The sequence below is a fragment of the Lepisma saccharinum genome, chromosome 3 (genome assembly GCF_977018435.1).
Source record: "Lepisma saccharinum chromosome 3, izLepSacc3.1, whole genome shotgun sequence".
Lineage (NCBI taxonomy): Eukaryota > Metazoa > Arthropoda > Insecta > Zygentoma > Lepismatidae > Lepisma > Lepisma saccharinum.
In genome coordinates, this window is record NC_139231.1 from 111,317,141 (window position 1) to 111,338,463 (window position 21,323).

The 21,323-nt window shown below is 37.3% G+C and overlaps 1 protein-coding gene across 1 annotated transcript; it reads right to left on the minus strand.

The window, feature by feature from the left end:
- Positions 1 to 6,380: 6,380 nt before the first annotated feature.
- Positions 6,381 to 20,660, minus strand: LOC145985641 (DNA damage-regulated autophagy modulator protein 1-like). The gene is made up of 7 exons (XM_083119709.1): positions 20,513 to 20,660; positions 12,602 to 12,674; positions 11,800 to 11,921; positions 9,716 to 9,939; positions 8,066 to 8,204; positions 7,278 to 7,429; positions 6,381 to 6,455 (listed from the first exon to the last, which is right to left on the minus strand). The coding sequence occupies exons 1-7, from the start codon at positions 20,571 to 20,573 to the stop codon at positions 6,381 to 6,383; spliced, it is 846 nt and encodes a 281-aa protein (XP_082975835.1). The 5' UTR covers positions 20,574 to 20,660.
- Positions 20,661 to 21,323: the final 663 nt, after the last annotated feature.

A 21,323-nucleotide genomic window follows, 5' to 3' on the forward strand; every position in this document is an offset into this window, starting at 1 on the left:
CCTTAGGTTGTAAGGCACGTTTTTATTACGTTAAGAAAAGAAAGAAAATCAAAATCATCTCATCTAGGATAATCCACCAACTGCAGAAAACACAAAAGAATGTCTTCCGCCTGTTCTGCACATGTGTCGCAACAGGCTGAATAGCTATGCACTACTACAAAACATCATTATTTCCCTAGTTTACAGCACCATACAGGAGAGATATCCTGCTACTCGATGTTATAAACTATTCCATATATGTTGGTCATAGGCATGCGCACGGGCGGGGGGGGGGAATTGCCCCCTAATCACGGACGTTCAAAGATTTTTCCACAAAGGGACATATTTTCATGGGGCATATTACCCCGATACTAGTCCTGTCCCCTCAAAAAACACCACTTGAATTTGAAATTATCGCATTCCTGCGTCTCCATTACATAATAATTAATGTAAATTACTATGACTGAAATCTAAATATACTTTTGAAATATATACTTTTAGGTTGACCTTCATTTTCGAGGTGTGGTCATCCTTGCCCCCTTCCAGACGTTCCATGCCCCTATATTATTATACTTTCACCTAGAAATTTAGTGGAGAGCAATATTGTCGCTGTTATTAAACAATATTATACTCTAAAAGGAAAAATCGCAACCACAAGGGGACAGGGGGACATTGCCTTATGCCTTTTTCCAACCTTGAACGGAAATCAATTATAGGGGGGGCATACATTGAAGTAAAAGAAAGCAAGACTAGCAGAATCTACTAGTAGCAGGACAAAAGGATACTCAAGACGGAATTAGTTTTCACGTCCATCTTGCATTATTTCTTCCAGACGGTCAGGATCACTTGCAGGGGGTTACAGAGGGACAATTGTCCCCTCGACTTTAAATTTTATACAAATAAAAGTACATTTCGTAAATTTTTTTTTCTCGCTTCGCTCGCGGTACCTGCTTTTCTTGCAGTCTTGTCAACTTCCGAGCCGTAGCTAGGAAGTAGCGGGAGTTGGCCCTGGGCGCCGAACAATCTGATTGAGAAAAATTGTAAAAGAGAATGCCATGCCGTCCCATGAAATTTTTTGCGTCCTATTAAATCAATCCTGTTTTCAACTTTCAAAAGTTTGGATCGAAAAATTTTGTTGCTCGCTTCGCTCGCTATTTCTTTTCTCCAATACATTGTAAATTACCAGAGAAAAAGTAAGAACAAATAAGTAATTCAGACAGTTGCTGCTATAACAGTTTGGTTTGGAGGAAAACGAGCGCTCACATTTCAGAGACAATCTATATATTTTTTGCTGTTGGTTTGTTAAGGGGCGGATGAATAGATTATGTAATGTATTTAAATAATATGTTAATACCTAGGTATATATATATATATATATATATATATATATATATATATATAATATACACGCGCGCGAGCGCACACACACACTCACACTCACACATATATCACATCAATGCAAAAAACTAAAACAGTGAGATAAAATGAGTTTTTTCTTTCCCGATCTGACTGAATTTTCAAGGCTTTTGCCCCTCCCCCTTATCAGAGGGTCTGCGCACGCCTATGATGTTGGTACCTTCTTCTAATAATAAAAACAAATTAAAATAACAGTAATATTAAATTAATAATTAAAATATTAATTAATATTGTTATTACATGAATGGGAAAAAATACGGCATAAGAATATTCATTATCTAGCTCATGAATAGTTCAGATCGCTTCAATTTGTATAAAAACAACTGCCCTGGCAAGGTGATTGTGAAACAGATAAGGAATTGAATATTTATTGAATAACGAAAAAGGATGTTAGATCCATTTGACGAAAAGAAAAGCTCTTAATTTAATATTTAAGCATATTACTTAAGTAGTGGTGTGCATAAATCTTATTTGATACAGTCATCCAAAGTTGTTTGACCCCAATGTAATCATTCCCTTAGAATATGTTTGACGGAAATACACCTCTCTCGATTATACGACAGATGTTAAACAAAACAAGCATATTTACATTATTTAATTTTAGTACTTCGTAAGTCTCTCATGGAAGATTCGGACTCCCCTAAATAGTCCTTGGCTCTATTACATGTAAGTTGTATTGCGATATTCGTCAATGTGTGTTTTTCTTCTTTCAGACACTCGGAAAAAGTTTTGTCTTATCACAGGAAACATGTCGGGTTTATAAACGGTGGGGGCTGGAAAGAAAGGTCCGTTATGGTCAGACTCTGACCTGCATGAATGGGGGGAGAGTAGCGGACAGGGAACCTTGTGGTCTGCTTCTTTCGACAGAGAAACCCTCCTTCCAGTTGCCTTCGAAGGGGGAAAAGGAATCAATATTGGCAAGACTAGGAAGAATAAATGACATCTGTCCGCTGCTTTTTTCGAGAGACGCTGATACGGGCTCTTAAATAGGCTTTATAAATAAAGTGAAGAATGTGAAAATTCCTATTTTGCACTACATAGGTTGCGGTAAATAACGATAAATATAAGTTTAAAAAATATTTTTGAGTGTCTGGTCAGCAACCAATTTTATAAGCAATATTTTTCGCATGGCCTGAGAACACACGCAGCTGAACCCTTTCATTTATCTTGCACGTGAGCAGCACGGATATTTCATAGAAGAATGATCATTACAAAGCATAGCTTTCCTTTCTCCTATCGCTCCTTCTTCCATTATTTAAATCGGTACAGATTTGTAAAACTGCTGCATGTGTTCGCTCACCTTGGGCTACCCATCCGGAACTGGACGCTCGAAGCAGACGACAAACGAGCTCTCCCTAAGGAGTGACGTAGTAACATGGCGGCGGCGTTTTTTCAGCGCAACGCTAGCCTCGCAACTTTGGAAGTCTCGTTTCTGCCTTAAACTGGACGCAGAGAAACGCGAGAACTTGCAGGGATCATTTTTCCAGGGTGTAGTTTTTAAAATTGTTGTAAAAAAAATTGAGTGGAAATGTCCATTGATTACCTTTTTCCGTGTGAGAAAGTAGTGCCAATTAACGCCACGATTTTCACACAAAAAGACACAACGTAACTACGTACTTTAAAAACCTAATTACAATATATTAAAAAAGTAAAAACAAGTCATAATTATAGGCACCCGCCAAAAGTTTTACGGCAGTGCTGCCGTCAGACCTTCTGTTGTAAGAAGGCGTTTTGGTAATCCTAAGAAGGACCCTGTAATCAAGGTATCACGGGTTAGAAACCGGTGGAGACACATAATGGTTCAGATTCCACTTTAAACTGTAGATCCAGTCCCGATTAGCCTATATGGGTATAAAGTGAACTTCAGAAAACAATCAATCATAATCCTAAGGGAAGAAAAGGGCTTCGGTGGGCAAGAGCGTCGAGTGGTCTGGTTTGGCAGTTTGTGACTCTTCATCAATTCCAAGGTCAGTTCACGAATGGCCAAATATGGAAGAAAATAGGAAGAATACAATAATATAATACTGATTTATGAACTATCGTAAAATATTAGTATAAAATAAAATATATATATAATAAAAAAGTGACCCTAGATTATTCTTATTTCTGTATTTTTGCGCAGCCTTGGTGTTCGAGAGCGTTATTTGGTCGACTACGAAGTTCTCAGGTTCGAATCCTGTGCATGGATGTTCCATGCATCAATTACATCATATCATCATTCATCCCCATCTTCGCAAATTAGCCAAGTAGTGGTACAAGAAGTGAAGTAAAATAAAAGCAAACCAATCAATCAATCAACCTTCATCCACTTAATCTAATGATCACTCACCCTCATTGTCCCGATTAGCCAAAACCGGAAGGAAAGCTACTTAACCGCCAGGACCGGTTTTAATTCTCAGGGCAGCTTTTCGCGCATTCCATTCATCTGCTGAGCTAGAGAAAAGTATAAAGAACCAAGCCGGGCGCTCATAATGGATTATTCCCATTTGATTTTCTTTGAATTTGCCTAACCGGGGCATTACGTGCGATGCCGAGCCAAGCCAAGGCGCCCACTCGCTTTCTCCCCTTTCTCTACCGTTACGCGCGGCCTTGCTCCACAGGTTCCCGAGACAGACTTCACTTGTTTGTCTCTTGCTTTCTATCCTAGAACCTTGTATTCCATAAAACAAAGCAAATTACAATTACTTGTACTTTCTACTTTTACTTTACTTTTACTTTTACTTTTACTTTTACTTTACGCCACCTTATGCAACTTTGGGTTAATCGCGACTATGAGAAAGAATGATTTAGATGAAACTGATTAAGAGAAACTCGCCTAAGTACACATTTCCAGATCAGGACTTGAACCCGGTACCTTCGTTAGCGAGATTGTGAGTCGATCACTTAACGCGCTCGAGAAGTTAGCGTGATGGTTAATTTACTGGAAACGCCCATTTTCCCCAACATGCACGAAAATTCTCACACAGTAAGATAATTTCTTTAATTGAAAAAGACCGTGACCCAACAGGCCCTTCATAGTTCAAGCAACTTTCCATGTGACATTCAATGTCTCACACTTTCCCAGGGATATTTACGCAACCTTTTACGCAATCCTACAGGTAAGAAAAAGTAGTTTTACTTACGTGTGATTCCAAGAAAAACAAGTTGTAAATGCAATAACTCTGAAACCGACATATCCTCCATAGGTACTAATAAGAAATTGGCATATCGATATTTCATTATCTAACTCTTCTGACCAATCAGGTAAACTTACATCGAAGTAAACTATATAGTACTTATAATAGTTGCTAAGTTAGTCAATATAAATAGCAATATCTTGGATTATTAATTTGAACAATCAAATGATATCAAGAATAGTAATAATGAATGAATTTGATACATGTGTTTCGGTTTTCCTATTTTGTAGATTGAATTGTTTCATAAATAACAAAGTATAAATGATTTTGCTTGATTGGTTTGGTACACATGGGCAAACGGGTGTGCATTGAAGTTTCTATTATAAACTTTTGTTTGTATTAGACACGATATGTTTGTTTTGCCGATGCTTTGTAATATATTTATGGACGCAAATTTAACGAATATGTTGATGAACATTTAGAGTACTACACTTCAACTTGAATGTTAGTCGAAGATCATACGTATCAACAGAATAGTAGGCTTTCAGTCATTAAATGTTATATTTGTATTGCGAACAGTTTTTGAATGGTTGTTGGGTGTTAATCGGCTTTGCGGACCAATAGAGAGTGATATATCGTATTCAGGGATCTTTCAACTCACCAAATTAAATGTCTGTTGCTTGAATAGTCTCGAAGATACCTTTTTTTGTAAAATTAATAATTATGTTGTTATTCAATTCAATTACTGCTACAGACAGTTGGACTGGAGAATCGAAATAGTGCGTGTCGTGTTACACTAGGATTAAAAAATACACATTGATTTTAATTACTTTGCGATACATCGATATATTCGGTTTATCGAACGGTGCATCTAGCTTCTCTCAGGTCTACCTATTCATCCGTTTATTTCTATAGTTCTGGGAGTTGCCAAGGAAGTAAATATAGGCGGATGCTACAGTACCGCCGTATTAGGATACTCTTTTAAAGTCACCGTCTCGGTATCCGAGCGCATCCGATTGAAGTCCCAGCCTGGACATGAGTGTTATCTTAATCAATTTCAACCTATTGTCGCTCATTCTCCTCACCGTAATCAGCCAAAATTGGCAGAAAAAGATACGTAAAATAGGAAACGTACAACCACACTGAAATATTTCCCTTACCATGTAGAGTAACAGTGAAGAAAGCGAGAGAATGAGAAAGAGGGGAACGAAGGAGAGTGAGAGAAAGAGAGAGAAGAGATAGAGACAGAGATAATCTCGATAGAAGTAGAGAGGAAGTGAAGTAATAATAACACTGAGTTAAGAAAGGAATAGAAATAGGAATAGAGGGGAATATAGATTACACAACTATAAAGCTACAGAGAGAATATACGCAAGAGATAAGTAAGTGAGGGAGAAAGAAGCAAGAACAAAGAGAGAGGGAGAGGGGTAAGTGAAAATAAGATAGAAGAAAGCAACAGGATTAAAAGTGCAAACGAGCGATGCAGGAAGATGGAGAGAAATAAAAATAAGGGAGGAGTAGAGAGAAAAAGAAGCGATAGTAACACAGACTTAGGGAAATAATGTAAGTAGAGAGATATATATAGAGCTTAGAAGACATATTACCCTGATCCTCTGGAAGTGAAAAATTGACTGCAAATTTCAGTAAGGAAAAAACACCATTTACGTTTTTACATTGAACATACACATTTCCTGAGACAATTTATTTCAAAATTAATACAATGCACGACAAGACAATTAAACTCTCAGCTCTCACTTTTCATCATCATGAAATGACAGCTGAAATACAAGAAAATGAATCGAAGTTGTGGAAAACGCTTCCTGTATTGAGATGCTCCAGGTCGGGCTTGTTAATAAAGATGACAGACAGTTACTGTTGATGTAATTTATGATCAGAAATTCCATTTTTAAAATTTGGCTCGACCTCTTGACAAGACATGTTGAACTGTAACAATGAAAATAAAATGTACTTTTAAAGTGTTAACGAGTATGTAATTTTATTCTTAAGTCTGTTGGTATCGGTGAAAATTTTACTTTTAACAAACAACTTTGTAAGAATCTTTTCTATTTGAGGTTGGAACATATAATTTTAAATATATTTCTGTTTTAGAAATGATTAAATTATGTGTAAAAACAAAATAAAGTTTTCTTTAAATAACTACTTATACCATTATATATTATATAGTTACAGTCACGGACAAGGATGTAGTGATCGTACTGAATGTAAATGGATTCCTTATAATTCAAAAGTGTCCATGACTACAATCCTGTGCATGCATTATGAAATTACCACCGATAATGTTAGAGGGCACAATATTGTAAGAGTATACCAATTATACTGCTTTCCTTACTTTTAGTGCCTATTATCTTGCCTATTTTATACACTCTTAGTGCCTTTTTAATTGCCATTTTGGGGTCTAGTTCTACTAACCATTTTGATTGGTCGCTATGGCTTATTTTACATCACTTATCTGCCACTTTTGGCTAATCGTGATGATCAAAATGAGTGACGATATGATGAAATTGTTGAAGGAACACTCACAAAGAACACCAATGCTGGGCCGGGATTCGACCCCGGGGCCCTGGCGCCGTAGCGCGCTGTGCTAACCACTACGCCACGGAAGAAGTCGACTAACAAACCATTTCATTTAGCATCAGTTTCACTCTTACGTGATTATAAGTAAATGGACATTTATTGGAAATGCTGAAGTATAGCAATTCCATGTTACTCACAGTCAGTCATTTGGGGAGATATATGAAGACTTACCTGAAGCCTCTGAAGACGCAGGGATCCAAATTGCTTGCAGAAAGTTGCAACCCATAGGCAAAACGAGAAAAGGCAAATCCACTCGCTTACAGCACTTGCAACGTGCATCTCATATTCTTCATCCTCAGGCGACCATTGGAGCCGATTCTTTCCTGTAGAACAACACAAAGTACATAATTATTTCCAAAGGGTATGGGTTATTACTAGTGTTTTAAATTCAATTCTATAAAGTGTAAGATCAGGATTATTATTTAAAAGATTCTCCGGGGAAAATAACGCCTCCCCTCAAATTCCACACACATATGGCTTTTATTTTCGGTGGATAACAGTAACATTGCTAAACTTTCGTTATGCATCTATTCGTTGGGCAGATAATAAGGTTACACTTCCAGAATATATATATTAGATATAGATTGATAGACAGATCTAAGAGATTGATTAGGAATAGAACATTGCAGGAGGAATACCATCTCATCTTATGAAACTAGTCATCAACGAGGGTAGCCTTTAAAAGAACGTATTTTATTGTTCTACTTATTTTTATATTGTAAACGTTAATATCTTTGAATCCACAAAATAATGTATTTAATAAATCATGCGTGTGCGCGTGTGTGTGTGTGTGTGTGTGTATATATATACACACACATATATGTACATACACACGCACAATAAATATATATATACATTGGACATTTTAACGGTCAACGTCCTCCATAAATGACCTCAATGCTCTTCGGTTTTTCCTACGTACTCGTATGTGTTTATTCGTGCGGTCATTGACCACTTACCTTTGAATTTACTGAAAGATTTTATTGCAGTAACAAATGCGATAATCATTGAAACTGTTGATATCGTTGCAAACACAGTTCTCAAATTGGCAGTGAATTTTGTGACGTATTTAGGACCCAATGAGTAGTCGAAAACCACCTAAAAGAAATAAGAATTACGCAACATTAGTTTCGTTGATTCTTATGTTAAAGTACACCAATTAAGTTGTATATTTTTATACTTTGGATTCTTAGTGTATTCAATCTAGGTATGAGCCAAATCTGACATCAAGTGCACTCTAAACTCACACTCCCTTTCACGTGTTACACCCGTTGGTAATTGCTAACGAGGCTCTGGCGTGTCTGTGAGTCCAGCCACAGCCTGTTTATCCTCTGTGAAGTTGTGTTACGTCCTTGAGCAACTTCCTATCATCAGAAACAAAATAGATGTATATGAACAAAATTCACAACTTCTCGACTGGTCGTGGAATTTGAGATGCCTGGGAAGAAAAGTGAATGGAAGTCGAAGGGAAGATGTAAATTTGATAATAGATACTTTTTCATGCTACAGACTATATTTAATAATGAAATGCATGTCAGTATAATTAAAGTAATTAATAAATATTATTGTTATTTATTAAAATTTGTTCCATATGTTAGTCTGAAGCGAATTAAAATTATACGAGATTATAGCAGACAGTATAAAAACCGCGGGACTTCCAAGTTAAATCTAATCTTGCTCAATGGTCCATCGAGATCATTTGATTTGATACTATGTCAATCAGCGAGCTTCAGCTCATAAGTAATTTCATTAATCCTGAACACTACTAACACTTATCTTCAAGAAGTAGTTTGCCAGTAAATATTTCTTTACAATTTCATGTAAGCATAACCACGTGAATTCCGAGAAATTGTTCCTTTCCTCTTTGATATTTCTGATATTGGCTTGTTCTTAAATGTATTGGTCGTGGCTGTAAAGCTCATAATATAAGGTTGCACAACTTCTGTACAGTAGGTAGGCTTTACTACATGCGCTGTATTCCTACGCGTATGATTCATACAGAGCTGTCATTCGAATAACCAATACGATTTCTCAAAAACCAAGTGAATTTGTTTACATTGACTTCACTCTTACAGCGAACGGAGAATAGTTGTAGATATGGTGCAATCACAGTTTTGATTTCAGGAGTAATTCACATGTGAAGAGTAAAGGAATATCTTACTCAAATATGTCTTGATGCGTTATTCATTAAAATCACAATAATGTGAACTAGTCAATAGTGTAAAATGCTTTTTATTACAATCTTAGCGACTACTGCACCAAATGTCATTAATTTGTAGCGTTCATGTAAATCTTACACGGAAAGAATGTTGAAACGATAGCTCTGACAAAAACAGACAAACCTTTGCATGTTGAATAAAAATGGGTAGGAAATGAAATTTACATAAATAAGAGAGACATTTCTAAAAAGATTTAAAACAAAACTAGAAAGAAGCTTAAAAACAAAATAAAAATTAGTATAAATATAACAGGAAGGCAATATGGGGGAATGTAAATAAAGAAGAGTGGAAATAAAGATTGGCAAAGAGGAAGCAAACTATGAAGTGAAGAAACTAGGGTAGATATAAATAAAGCGATGAAATAATAGAACAAATGGAAAAATTACTTGCCTGAATCAACATGTAAATATCACCCGCTGAAAACCCAACGGCGGCAAACAAGATGTGTGTAGCAAGCACATGTGTAGATTGACATATTCCAACCATATTAATGGAAAAAAAGAGAGCCAACCCCGCATAGAGACCTAAAGAATTCAGCAAATTCAAGCGAGGATTGTGCGCTGTTCTTAGAAATACCTCCAACTCGCGGTAGTGAATATAAACCAAAATGACACCTGGAAAAAGAAGAGGAAATTAACTGTGTACTAACACCTCATTGCTGTATTTCTTATTAAGAGAAGAAACCAACCTAGGTGTTGGCTGGTAGTGTTACGAGTAATTACATGATTATTGGTCGTGTGAATCACACAATTACTACAAATTTTTGTACCTATTATATAGCTACACTGCTAGGTACAGTCACCGTTAATAAAATTGAGACACCTAGATCCTGAAATATTCTCTTACCTGCAAGGAATTATGTGTATTGCCTATCTTTACGGCGATAAGCGAATTCTAATGATATATTCTTTCAATGGCAACTTCAACCATCGCCGTAGAGTTAGGCAACACAGCGAACATTTTAGGATCTACGTGTCCAATTTTTATTGCCGGTGAGTGTACATTAGGGTTGTGAAATAACTTTACAAGATGATTAACGGAAACGTTCCCACTACGTGAACTTGCCCCCGGAGTACCCGGACAAGGAACATGGAAAATATTCCCAGACTCTCATTCATACAGAGTTTGTAACAGATTGTTTACAGAACGTTACGGGAAGAAAGAGAAAGAAGCAAAAGGAATCGAAACACCCCTTTTTGAAATAATAGACTAAGTCCGGTACACAAAGGGAAGTAAGCACTGGTAGATTTGCGCGGGGAGTAGTTGAAGCAGTTGGCGCGGAGATTTTGACTGGAAGGTGGTCGCGCTAGTTGGTGCTCTGTCTGTTGAGTTTTGCATAACTCCGGTATGAGAAGTGGCGAAGTGGTAAAGTAGTCTTCAGTCGGAAGACCACGGTAGTCCGCGGTTGTTTGCAGAGGCACAAGAAACGTTAAATCGGCATTAAGGCTCTCCGGAAAAGAGATCGTGCGGAAGTGAACTCACTCTGCAGCAGTTTCGCAGATTTTCAGTCAGTGACGCGGAGGTTGCAGATAAGGATTTTCTCCAGCCACAAGACACCAAGGATCGTAGGAAAAAGAAGACGGAACAACGAGGATTTTAGTGAAGTGATCCCCAGTGTCGAGAGCTCTCGTGTTTTAACCCCCACAAGCTTGATCTTCTGATGAAAAAATCCCACTAAAGTTTGAAAAGCGCTAATTCTTTCTAAAGGCCGGCCATGTAATCGTGAGTAAAAAGGTTAAATTTGTTCTTTTTTATAAATATATGTGAGAGTGATTTTTTCTTATATTTCTTTTACCAAGATAATCTAAAGTACTGGTGTCAACTCTTGTATTGGGTTTACTCATGTAAACCAAGAACCACCAGCGACTCAGTGTGAACCTTTAATTTTTTTTGTGAAGTTTTTTCTTAGTTTTCTTCTGTAATAAAAGAAAGTAAAGGTAATTGGTTATTCTTTCCTTCAAACATTAAAATCTATAATAATAGTTCAAATCAGTTTATCTCAACCGAACTGTAGCTAAAAAGCAAAGCTAAGTCTAATAATAATAATAACAACGTTAAAATCACATTTTATCGTTATAAGTTCCTAATTCCATATGCTCCGGAATCAGTTTAACATCTCAAACCAGATATAACTAATTTATAAAAAAAATGTGCATAAGTAATTCTATTGTGAAATTGAACTTTATTCAATCTTGGTACTGTTTTGTTTTCTTTAACACTAGTTACAGTATTGTTTGTTTTCGGTTTAAAAAGGCTTCTGCTGTGCTGGAAATTCCTATTAATAAAGAAAAAAACAGCATACATTATTTGGATAAAACCTCCAGAAAAAAATATAATAGTTCATCTTAAACTTTTTCAAATTTGAGTGTTTGCTTGCAAAACTATTATTAACTAATCGTTTAGTTTCTGGACAAATAGTAAGGATATGTTCTCAATTTAGAAGAAATTAACACTTTTACAGAACATTAACTTACCTAAACTGCAGAATATATTCAAAACAAAGGAAAACAAACAGCTTTCTGGTGGCGTGGCACCTGCGTCGCTAATGTAGGGGAAAATTGGTTCAACGTGTCCTTCAATGACTGCAATCGCGTAGCTGAAATTAATTACAATAATTAATATTGACATTATTTGAAATAAAATTTAAGATATGTGTGTGCGAGTGTGTACATATATGTATATTTGTATGGCACTATTTGATGGGAAAGAAGGATCATCATAAATTTGTTAGTGATACAAATGAATTACGTATAGCGAAGCAAAGTTATTCACAAGAATTACTAAAAATACAGTGCTATATTCATAAATGATACATTGTTTGATATCTCATACGATTACTTTTTATTCTCAAGCATGACAATGGTGCAGGAATGGCGAATAGCCAGGCAAAAAATCACTATGCGTGTGTTTGGTGCGTGAGAAGACTTCTAATTGACTCACCACATACATTCGTGTTCTGCAGGTTTAAATTGGTACATATCAAATACCACTGCGTTCAGATGTCATCATAAAGATATCTGCAATAACGGATTTTAATTTGGAAAATGATTGATTGATTTGGTGTTTTAAGTCCACTTTATGCACAGTAAGTCTAATCGGGACTTGACGTACAGTTTAAAGTGGGATCCGAACCACTATGTGCCTCCACAGGGTACCGAACCCGGGATCGCTTGTTTAAAAGGCGGCGACGCTACCACTGCCCCATCGGGGAGGCAAATTTGGAAATTGAGTACACTGATTTATGATGAAAGAAAGTAAATTAAATGTACAACTTACGTAATACAAAATCCAACGGGAAAAACCAGTGACTGCAACAGTGGGATGAGATACAACTTACTCCAACGCTCGTCTGAAATTTAAAAAGAAGAAAGTCATGAGAGTAAATAATGTGTACGTGAAAGCATAACATTATTTATTTCTACCTTAGTTAATACAGATTCAAATTTTGTTCTTGAAATATGAATTAATTCAAAAGCATTTGGGTAAAATTTTGTAATGATGACTTTGCTTGTTTTCTAGTTCTCATACATATTAATTACTTAATCCAATTATATCTATTACAAGTAGCTAGGCAATAAGATTTGTTTTCATATTCGTTATTGCCAATAACGAATATGAAAACAAATCTTGTGAAAGCTCGTTTTGAAACTCAGTTTATGCTGGATATAAGTTATTCGGGACATGCCATACAGTTTTAAGTTAATTGATTTGTTCTACTTCATAATTCGTTTTTCTCCCACTATTTATTTATTTATTGAGAAAATTTCGGATACAGCACGTAGCAATTTTACACTGAAATCAGTAACAATGATAAGAACAAAAATAAAAATAACAAAATAAGACAAGATATTAATATAAAGAAGTCAAGATAGCACAATTAAATATTATTTGGCAACATATGTTCTGATGGTTGACCGAAAGGCGTACTCTGTGGAAAATACATCAGCATTTGATGGGAGGTCGTTATATTGAGTGAGAAGTCTGTGGAAGAGCGATCTTTTTTGAATTTCTAGTCTGGACTTTTTTGTGTAAAATAGATGTGTGTTGCGTGTTGAGCGCATAGGCACTCGAAAGTGGAATTCCTGGAGGAGCGTGTTGCAACGGATTTTGCCATTGACAATTTTGTAAAGATTCCTAAAATCATTCAGTAAACGGCGCTGATAGGGAGTCTGTAAGTTTAGAAAGGACAGGAGATGTGGTGTTGAAATATTGCGTAATGAATGAACCCTGTAACGAACTATGCAAGGAAAAAGTTAAGAACAGAATCGATTCTGGAGAGCTGAATGGGACATGCCATGGACATGGGGAGAGCAGTATTCTATTATTGGGGAAATGAATGATTTGAAGTACAAGGTGAGGGTTGAGATGTCACTAACTTCGGTGAAACGATACAGCAAACCTAATAGACGCATAGCCTTTTCTGTCCTGCCTGTAATATGTTCTTGAAATGTGACTTTTTGGTCGAAAACAATGCCTAGGTCTTTATGAGAGGATACTGCTTTGATGTTATTGCCGAAGATGGAGTAAGAGGACTTTAACAGGTTATTTTTGAAAGATATGGTGAGAGTAGTACATTTTTCAGGATTTAATATAAGTTTCCATGTTAGGCACCATGAAAAAAAATTTGTAATGTCATTCTGGAGAAGATGAGTATCGTTGTAAGTGGAGATTTCTCTGAAAATCTTACAGTCATCTGCAGAAAGAAGGTGAGGCGGCTGTGAGATGGTCGGTAAGGTCATCGACGAATAATATGAACAAGAGGGGTCCTAGAACACTGCCCTATGGTATACTCCAGAAAATTAGATAGAGTTCCTGGAAGGACTACACGTTGTTGGCGATCGCTAAGGTAATCTGTGAGCAAGTTAAGAAAGATACCATGAATGTTGAATATATTGCATAATTTGTGAATCAAAAGACGATGACTGACAGTATCGAAAGCTTTGGCCAAATCCAAATATATAACGTCCAGTTGTGAATTGTTTGAAATACATTTCATAGCATGCGAGAGAGAAACAGACAGGTTCGTAAGACAGGAACTACCAGAAAGAAAACCATGTTGATTTGAACTTAGGTACGGAGAAACAAATTTATATAGCCTGTCTTTGATTTTTTCACAAATGATGGACAGAGGAGAGAGTAACGAGATTGGCCTATAGGAAGAAGCAAGGTTTTTGTTGCCACTTTTTTTTTAATGGAAGTGATGTTAGCTTGCTTCCAAGCGGTGAGGAAAGACGCCCTCCGAGAAACATCTATTCAGAAGAATGCAGAGGAGATAAGAAAGGGATTCCGCAGTTTTTCAGGAACATGATGTTGATATTGTCCTGCGCTAGGGCACGGTAAGCTGGGAGAGACGACAATAAACTTTTCACTACATCGGTTGTAGTGGCAAGCTTTGTTAGAGAGGAAGAACAGACTGATATTACGTTTGGCAACGTTGCAATGGGGAAGGCGGACAGAAGTTACCGTGGAAATAAGCATTTGGGAGTTCAGACCTTTGGCCACCTTTCGCACCTTCACTATTGTGTGTAATTTCAAGAGGAATTCTGCTGTTGTTTCTTCTCGAGTTTATTAGGTTGAAGAAGTTCTTTGGATTTTCCTGGATTTTTGCATTGATATTGTTTATGTATTCTTTGTATTTGTTTCGGAGAAGGTACTTTGAGTGCCGTCGAAGAACAGCGAAAGTATTGTAAGTGAAGTTCTTCCAAAGTTGGCAGGCTAAATTCTTGTTAGCCAATACATTGCGCACTTCGGAGTCGAACCAACTTGGAAATCGGCTAGATGCTATTCTTTCCGAAGGGACAAGGTCGTTCACCGTTGCATGAATGGCAGCTGTAAATAGCTCACCTGCATCGTCGACTGTTCTATCTTCCAAAAGGCCCCAGGGGAAGTAGTCGAGGGTACGTCTTATCTCCTCCCACGGCGCCCGGTTCCACAGGTGGCGCTTCTTCTGGATCGAGGGGCGATGACCTCTTTTAGTATATGGGGGATGATAATGGACACGTCCAAACTACCGTGGTCAGAACTGAGGAGCTTACGCGGCGTAATGTTTATATATTGTTCAATGTGGACACTATATACTGTAGATTACTGTTCTTCCTGGTGTTGAATAAATTATGCTGTCTTAGTACGAGTACACCTGGATTAAAGACAAACTCAGAAAGAACACTGAAAATTCTCGAAAAACGGGACGACGATGAGCGCAGCTTCTACTGCTTACCGCCATCTTTAATATCCATAGTGAGGATAAGGATAAAAGGTAATAAGATAAAAATGATGAAACGATAATCACCAACACACATGGTTAGAACACAACAGATTATTATATTGGTTGTGTCCGGACACCAGAGCCTCGTTAGTCTGCAAGAATGCAGTCGTGGGTGTGCTACATTGAAGAAAGATTGACATGTGGTCACCCTGTACATCTCTGTTTAAAGTGGAATCCAGACCACTGCGCATTGTGCCTTCATCTAATCCGGAACACTTGATGGTAAGGCGACAGTGATCCCTCTAGAGTACTGTAGGAAAGTACTGTATAGGAAAAAGGTAGAATTTTTAAAAGCAATGCTCATAAAACTTGACACCTGAAACTTGACTTGCACTCGTTTTAATAACAAAAGTTAGTTTCCTTTTTACATCTATTAAAGAAGTATAGTTTACCTGTATTTGTAGTATTAATGTCTTCATTATAATAAAAAATAGTCCAAAGAACAGCTTTCAAGCAAAAATATGAACAAGGCCAAGGTTGTTTTTCGCCTTGCGCACAGATAGGCTAATAGGGACTGAACCTACAGTTTAAAATGGGATCCGAACCACCATGTATCTCTACGAGTTCGAACCCGGGACTTCTTGATTCCGAGGCGTTAGTATTACTATGCCTTAGGTAAAACCCTGCAAAAATATGCGTAACACTACGCAGATTGCAATAGTGTATAATATATATTGGACAAGAAGAGACATCATAAAATTACAATGCTTTGAAATTACATGTAAAAACAGTAGTGTGCTGATAATTGTCACATAGGATACTTCCAGCAACATGTATGTAAGCATAGGTTCAGTAACTGAATGCGTAGTATTAGTCCTGGATCCAGCCTATACCGTCGTAGAAATATTTAGGTTCCGTCTCCATTAGGCTAAAGAGGCAAGAAAGACTATAAGTAAGACCTATACAGCAAATAAACGAAACGCTTCATTGCTTATCCACTTACCCTTAGGCACTGGTTTCATTGTCCCATTGTTGTTGTCCATCGCTGTTGTAGACAGGAGCATTGTTGGACCTGGCGAACAATACAATGCAATAGTAGTTCACGTACCATGACGCAGCTTCGCTTGAGAAAAACGTGCTAATTACAGTCGTGGGAGATTTAAAAATTGAAGAAGGAAATTCAGCTAAAAATATAAAAAGCAACAAGAGGCTTGTACTTTCTCGCGTCATTATTCAAGGACGAACTATTGCGGAAAACCCTCAGAAAGTTAGCTTCATTTTAATTTTTATTGTAGAACTGTTGTATAATCTCTGTAGTTGTATTTTGTATAACTTTTCTGCATCTTTTGGCTAATCTCTACAACGAGGATGAACGTTAACGTACGCAATAGTTTTTTCGCTAGGACTGGAATCGTATAGGTTGATCTTACACAGCTGCATAAAATATTTGTTAATTGCCATTTTTAAGCTTTGTTTTAAAAGTAGTTCAAAACAAAACAGATAACCTGGAGTTATTTTCAGCAAAGTTTGGTTTCACCACTTGATTTTTTTCCCGAGTTCATTACTTACTACTTTCATTTGGATTTTTTAAATTATTTTTTTCAAAATTCCGGGAGAGGCTGTAGCAGTGGGGTGCCCTTGATTTTCCAAAACATGGGGGTTAAGGACACATTTTTAGTAATCAGTCCTCATTTTGTCATCATTTCCTGCCTTGGAAGTTCATTTTTTATGAGTACTGGGCCAAAGGCGGAGTTCTGACCCCCACCACCAACCCCCTTTGGGTACGCCACTGGCTGTAGCTCCATCTGATCAGCGAGAGAAGAGGGGAGACGCGAGAGAGAGAGAGAGAGAGACAGAGAGAGAGAAAACATAGACAAGTCGGAAAGGAATTAAGAGAAAAGAGAGAAGGAAATGTTAGAAAATATGGAAAGAAGCGAAATAAGAAGATAGAAAGAAACGAGAAAGAGATAAAGGATTGAAAGATGCAAGGGGGAAAGAAGAAAGAGTGAGAAGAGATAGAAGAAAGCGAGAGAAAGAGAATGAGATGAGAGAGAAGGTAATAGAAACAGGAGGAAGCGAGAGATACAACAAAGGGAAGATAAATAAAGACAAAAGAAGAAATGAGGAGTTGGTAAGCTATATGAACAGGGAGATAGTATAGAGCGAAAGGGAAGATGTAAGCGAGATTTATCACCTTTGCACTTAATCCCAATTGCAGTTATTTCATACATCAGCCAAATCATGCATTGTCAGCATCATTGTACTTATCTCACACTTTATTAAGCCATTCCAAAGTCATATTAACCAGATGCTCTGTAAATGAAAAATTAACATTAAACTTCATAATAAGAAAATATAATATGACAATTTATTTCTCAATCAATACAACAATGAACAACAAAAGAATTAACAATTAAATTTTCATTCTCAGGCTAATGAGAAACGTTTGTCTTTATGTGTATGATGATGCCCAACAATATTTGTTAATTAGGTGGCTATACCGAGTTACTGTTGATGAGGTTTCTGATCAGAGAAACTCGTCCCATTCTGAAAATTTCTCACTTCTTCCATGTCGGAGATGATGACCTGTAAGAATGACAAAATGATTCAATTGGTACATTGTTAATAAGTATTCACCATTGTTCTAACATTATCTACGTAGTATGTCATGGAAAAAAATGTACATACAAAGACTCTGTATCTTCTTTAGAGTATATCTATATTTGTTTATTATACAGGATGTTTCCATACAAAACTGCCCAAATTTCACAGCGTGTACAAGACTTCAAGACGAACAACTTTTTTCTTTAACGTTTTGATCTTTGATGCATTTTCTATTCTTTGTGGATGCAGCCATGCGGTAGAATTTCGTGGATGCCACGGGCATTATTTTTTTTCTGTTTATAAAACACGAATTTTTTAGTACTCTACTGACAGACTGTGTTGGGGTGTGAAGACTTCCAGGCAAAATCCATGTAACCGAATACAACATGGCTGTTAATTTCTTCTGGCCAATATCATTAAATTTATTTGGCAAATGTGATTTCCATTGGCATGTTCCATTTCGGACATCGAAGAATTATAATTAATCAGAATATTTCCACTTCAATATATTTGTTAATGAAACTTGCTGCACAAACTAAACTGAGCTTGGTACCCGTCCGTTAGCACCCAAAGTTGGACGCAGGAAGAAACGAGCCTTCTGTTAGATCGTTTGATTGCTCACTGCTACTGTCGCGAAACCAATTTCTGTTATCGCAGTCGAACTCAAACTCGAAAATGACCGAACCGTTAACATTCAAATTTGCAGGCTGCACGGTTCACAGTCCTCTCTACTGCGAGAAAGGATTCCCTCTTATCGCAGGTGAACCCTGAATGAAAGGTAATCTCTCCAGGTGGTTTACCAGCTTAGGCTGCAAGTTCCCACATCCTTCCGGTTCTAACTCGAGAAAGACCCAACCGTTAACATTCAAATTTGCAGCCTGCACGCTGCAGTCTTTTCAGCCAAGCCGTTTTTCGTTCAAAATTGGCTTGTTTTATGTTTATAATTGAATACATTTATTTAGACATGTCCTTACATTCTTTATTTGTGTATTTCAATTTACAAATGTTTATTTTTTATTTATTACTTTATTTCTCTTCACTCAAGTACAATGATTCGTTGCTGTTCTTATATAATATCTACATATGTATCTTTGAGTATAAATAGTTTTATGATATTTATTTATTTTTGCTTGTAAATAATGATCTTCTTTCATACTTCATTTGTCTCTTTCAGTTTACAAATGTTTACAAAAGTTTATTTTCTTTTATTTCTTTGCACTCATACAATAATAAGTTGTTTTTCTTGTGCGTCCATTTCCTTGCGAGGCCGAGAGATCGGGAGAAGTGTGGCGGGAGAATGGTACCTTCTTGCGTCGGTAGCAGGAACTCCAATGGAAGAATTGAAGAGCGAAAGGTAGGGTAGCGCTAATAATGTGTAGACAATGTGGTTGTGGGGTAACAAAGTCCCCCAACGAGCCCGCCCGAGGGTTAAGGGGAAGAGGGACAATTTCCCCTAGGTCCTTCTCTCTGAGGCAGCTGGGAGTACTGTTGCCAACTTAGCTCTTTTGGGGCCAGATCTGGCTCTTTCGTGCACTCGTTTGGTTGTTAACTGTGGCACCCGCCCCCTGCCCCACCATGATGCCATCACTGGCTCCCGCCCATATAGACCAACTTTCGCCATGCGTATACATTTTGCACGTGACGTGATATTGTTATTTTGGCTGCGTCTCCCACCCCCCTCTTACCTCCCCAGCTACTTTAATATAGCCATTGGCTGAGGTTAAGATGACAATATTCTTATCCAGTAATCCCTTATTTTCGATTTCATACAACCATCGGTGAATTATTGAGATGGGTCATGTTGTGAGATCTACACGGTAAAAACTAAGAATAAATTGTCATCACTTTAAAGTTACCGGTAAAAGCATCGCCCCACACCATGGGCACTTTATTCAGCCTTCGTAAATCAAGCTCCTTGAAAGTCAACTTTAGCTCAACTTAAGGTGGAATTAACTCTTTTATGTGCATTAGGTTTGGCAGCACTCCCAGGATGACCGTAGGAGGCAAGGGGAAATGCATTACGCTTATGAGAGAATTATTTTATTCGTTTTCTTGGGTATATCAAACTTCCGATGGCGAAAGTAAACATGTGATCGGGTAGATGATCCATTGAAGATTATATTTTCGCTAGAAAAAGTCGACACTCATATTTGTTTAGCCGTAAGGAATACATGGGATTCTGTAAATACTTATTCATCATATTTTTCAAACAAACTTTTAAAACCGCTGTCACTTGCAACATGTGGAGAAATTCATACTCTAAAATTACGAGTGGATTTTCTTTAGTAGCAGTGCCCTTCGGACGATATTTAAATAAATGCATGCCTGGTGCGAAATTGTCACACCTCATCTTGATCGTACTGAGAACCAAGACTTACCTTGGGTTTTTGAATATGCAGACGTGTGATTTGCTTCGTGTAAGTTGCAATCCATAGGCATTGTGCGAACATGTATGTCCACTCGCTTATAGCACTGATAACATGCATCTCGTATCCACCATCCTCAGGCGACCATCGCAGTCGATCCTTTCCTGTAAAACGAGAAAAATATTGCAAACTTATTTCTAAATATTTACTTTATTACTAATGGTGCAGGTGGTTGTAATTAAAGCTTTCTACTACTAGCCCTTTCCAAATATCGTGTTACTGTGAAACTTAGTATAGAGCTATGGAAACCGAACGCTAACGTGAAAACAAAAGTTCAAATTTTCACCATCAGGTGGAAATGTGGCGCTGAAGTATGGTGCACAGTGCACAACATCCTGCTGTCTTACTCTTCCAAAGAGTTATTCACGTTGACAGCGCGCATATTTGACACTTTTTGTACTGGCAAGTTTTGCATGTCACGATTTTTGGTTGTTGTTATTTCAACACCACATTTCCACCTGCTGGTGAAAATTTGAACTATTTGTTTCGTCAGCATTCGCTTCGTCATGGTCTCTCCATAGCATCTATGGTTGGACCTTGCTCCAGAGATTCCCGGGATAGATTATGATGTCAGGAGATCCTATCTTGCATCTTCGGAAGTTAATTTACAATTACCTTGTTCAAAAAAGTAACTCGCTCACAGTTATTATTATTGTGTGTGTGTGTACAGTCACCCGCAATAATAATGGAGCATCTAGATCCTGAAAAACTAGCTTCCCTGCAAGGCGTTGTGTGTGTTGCCTAACTGTACGGCGATAAGGGG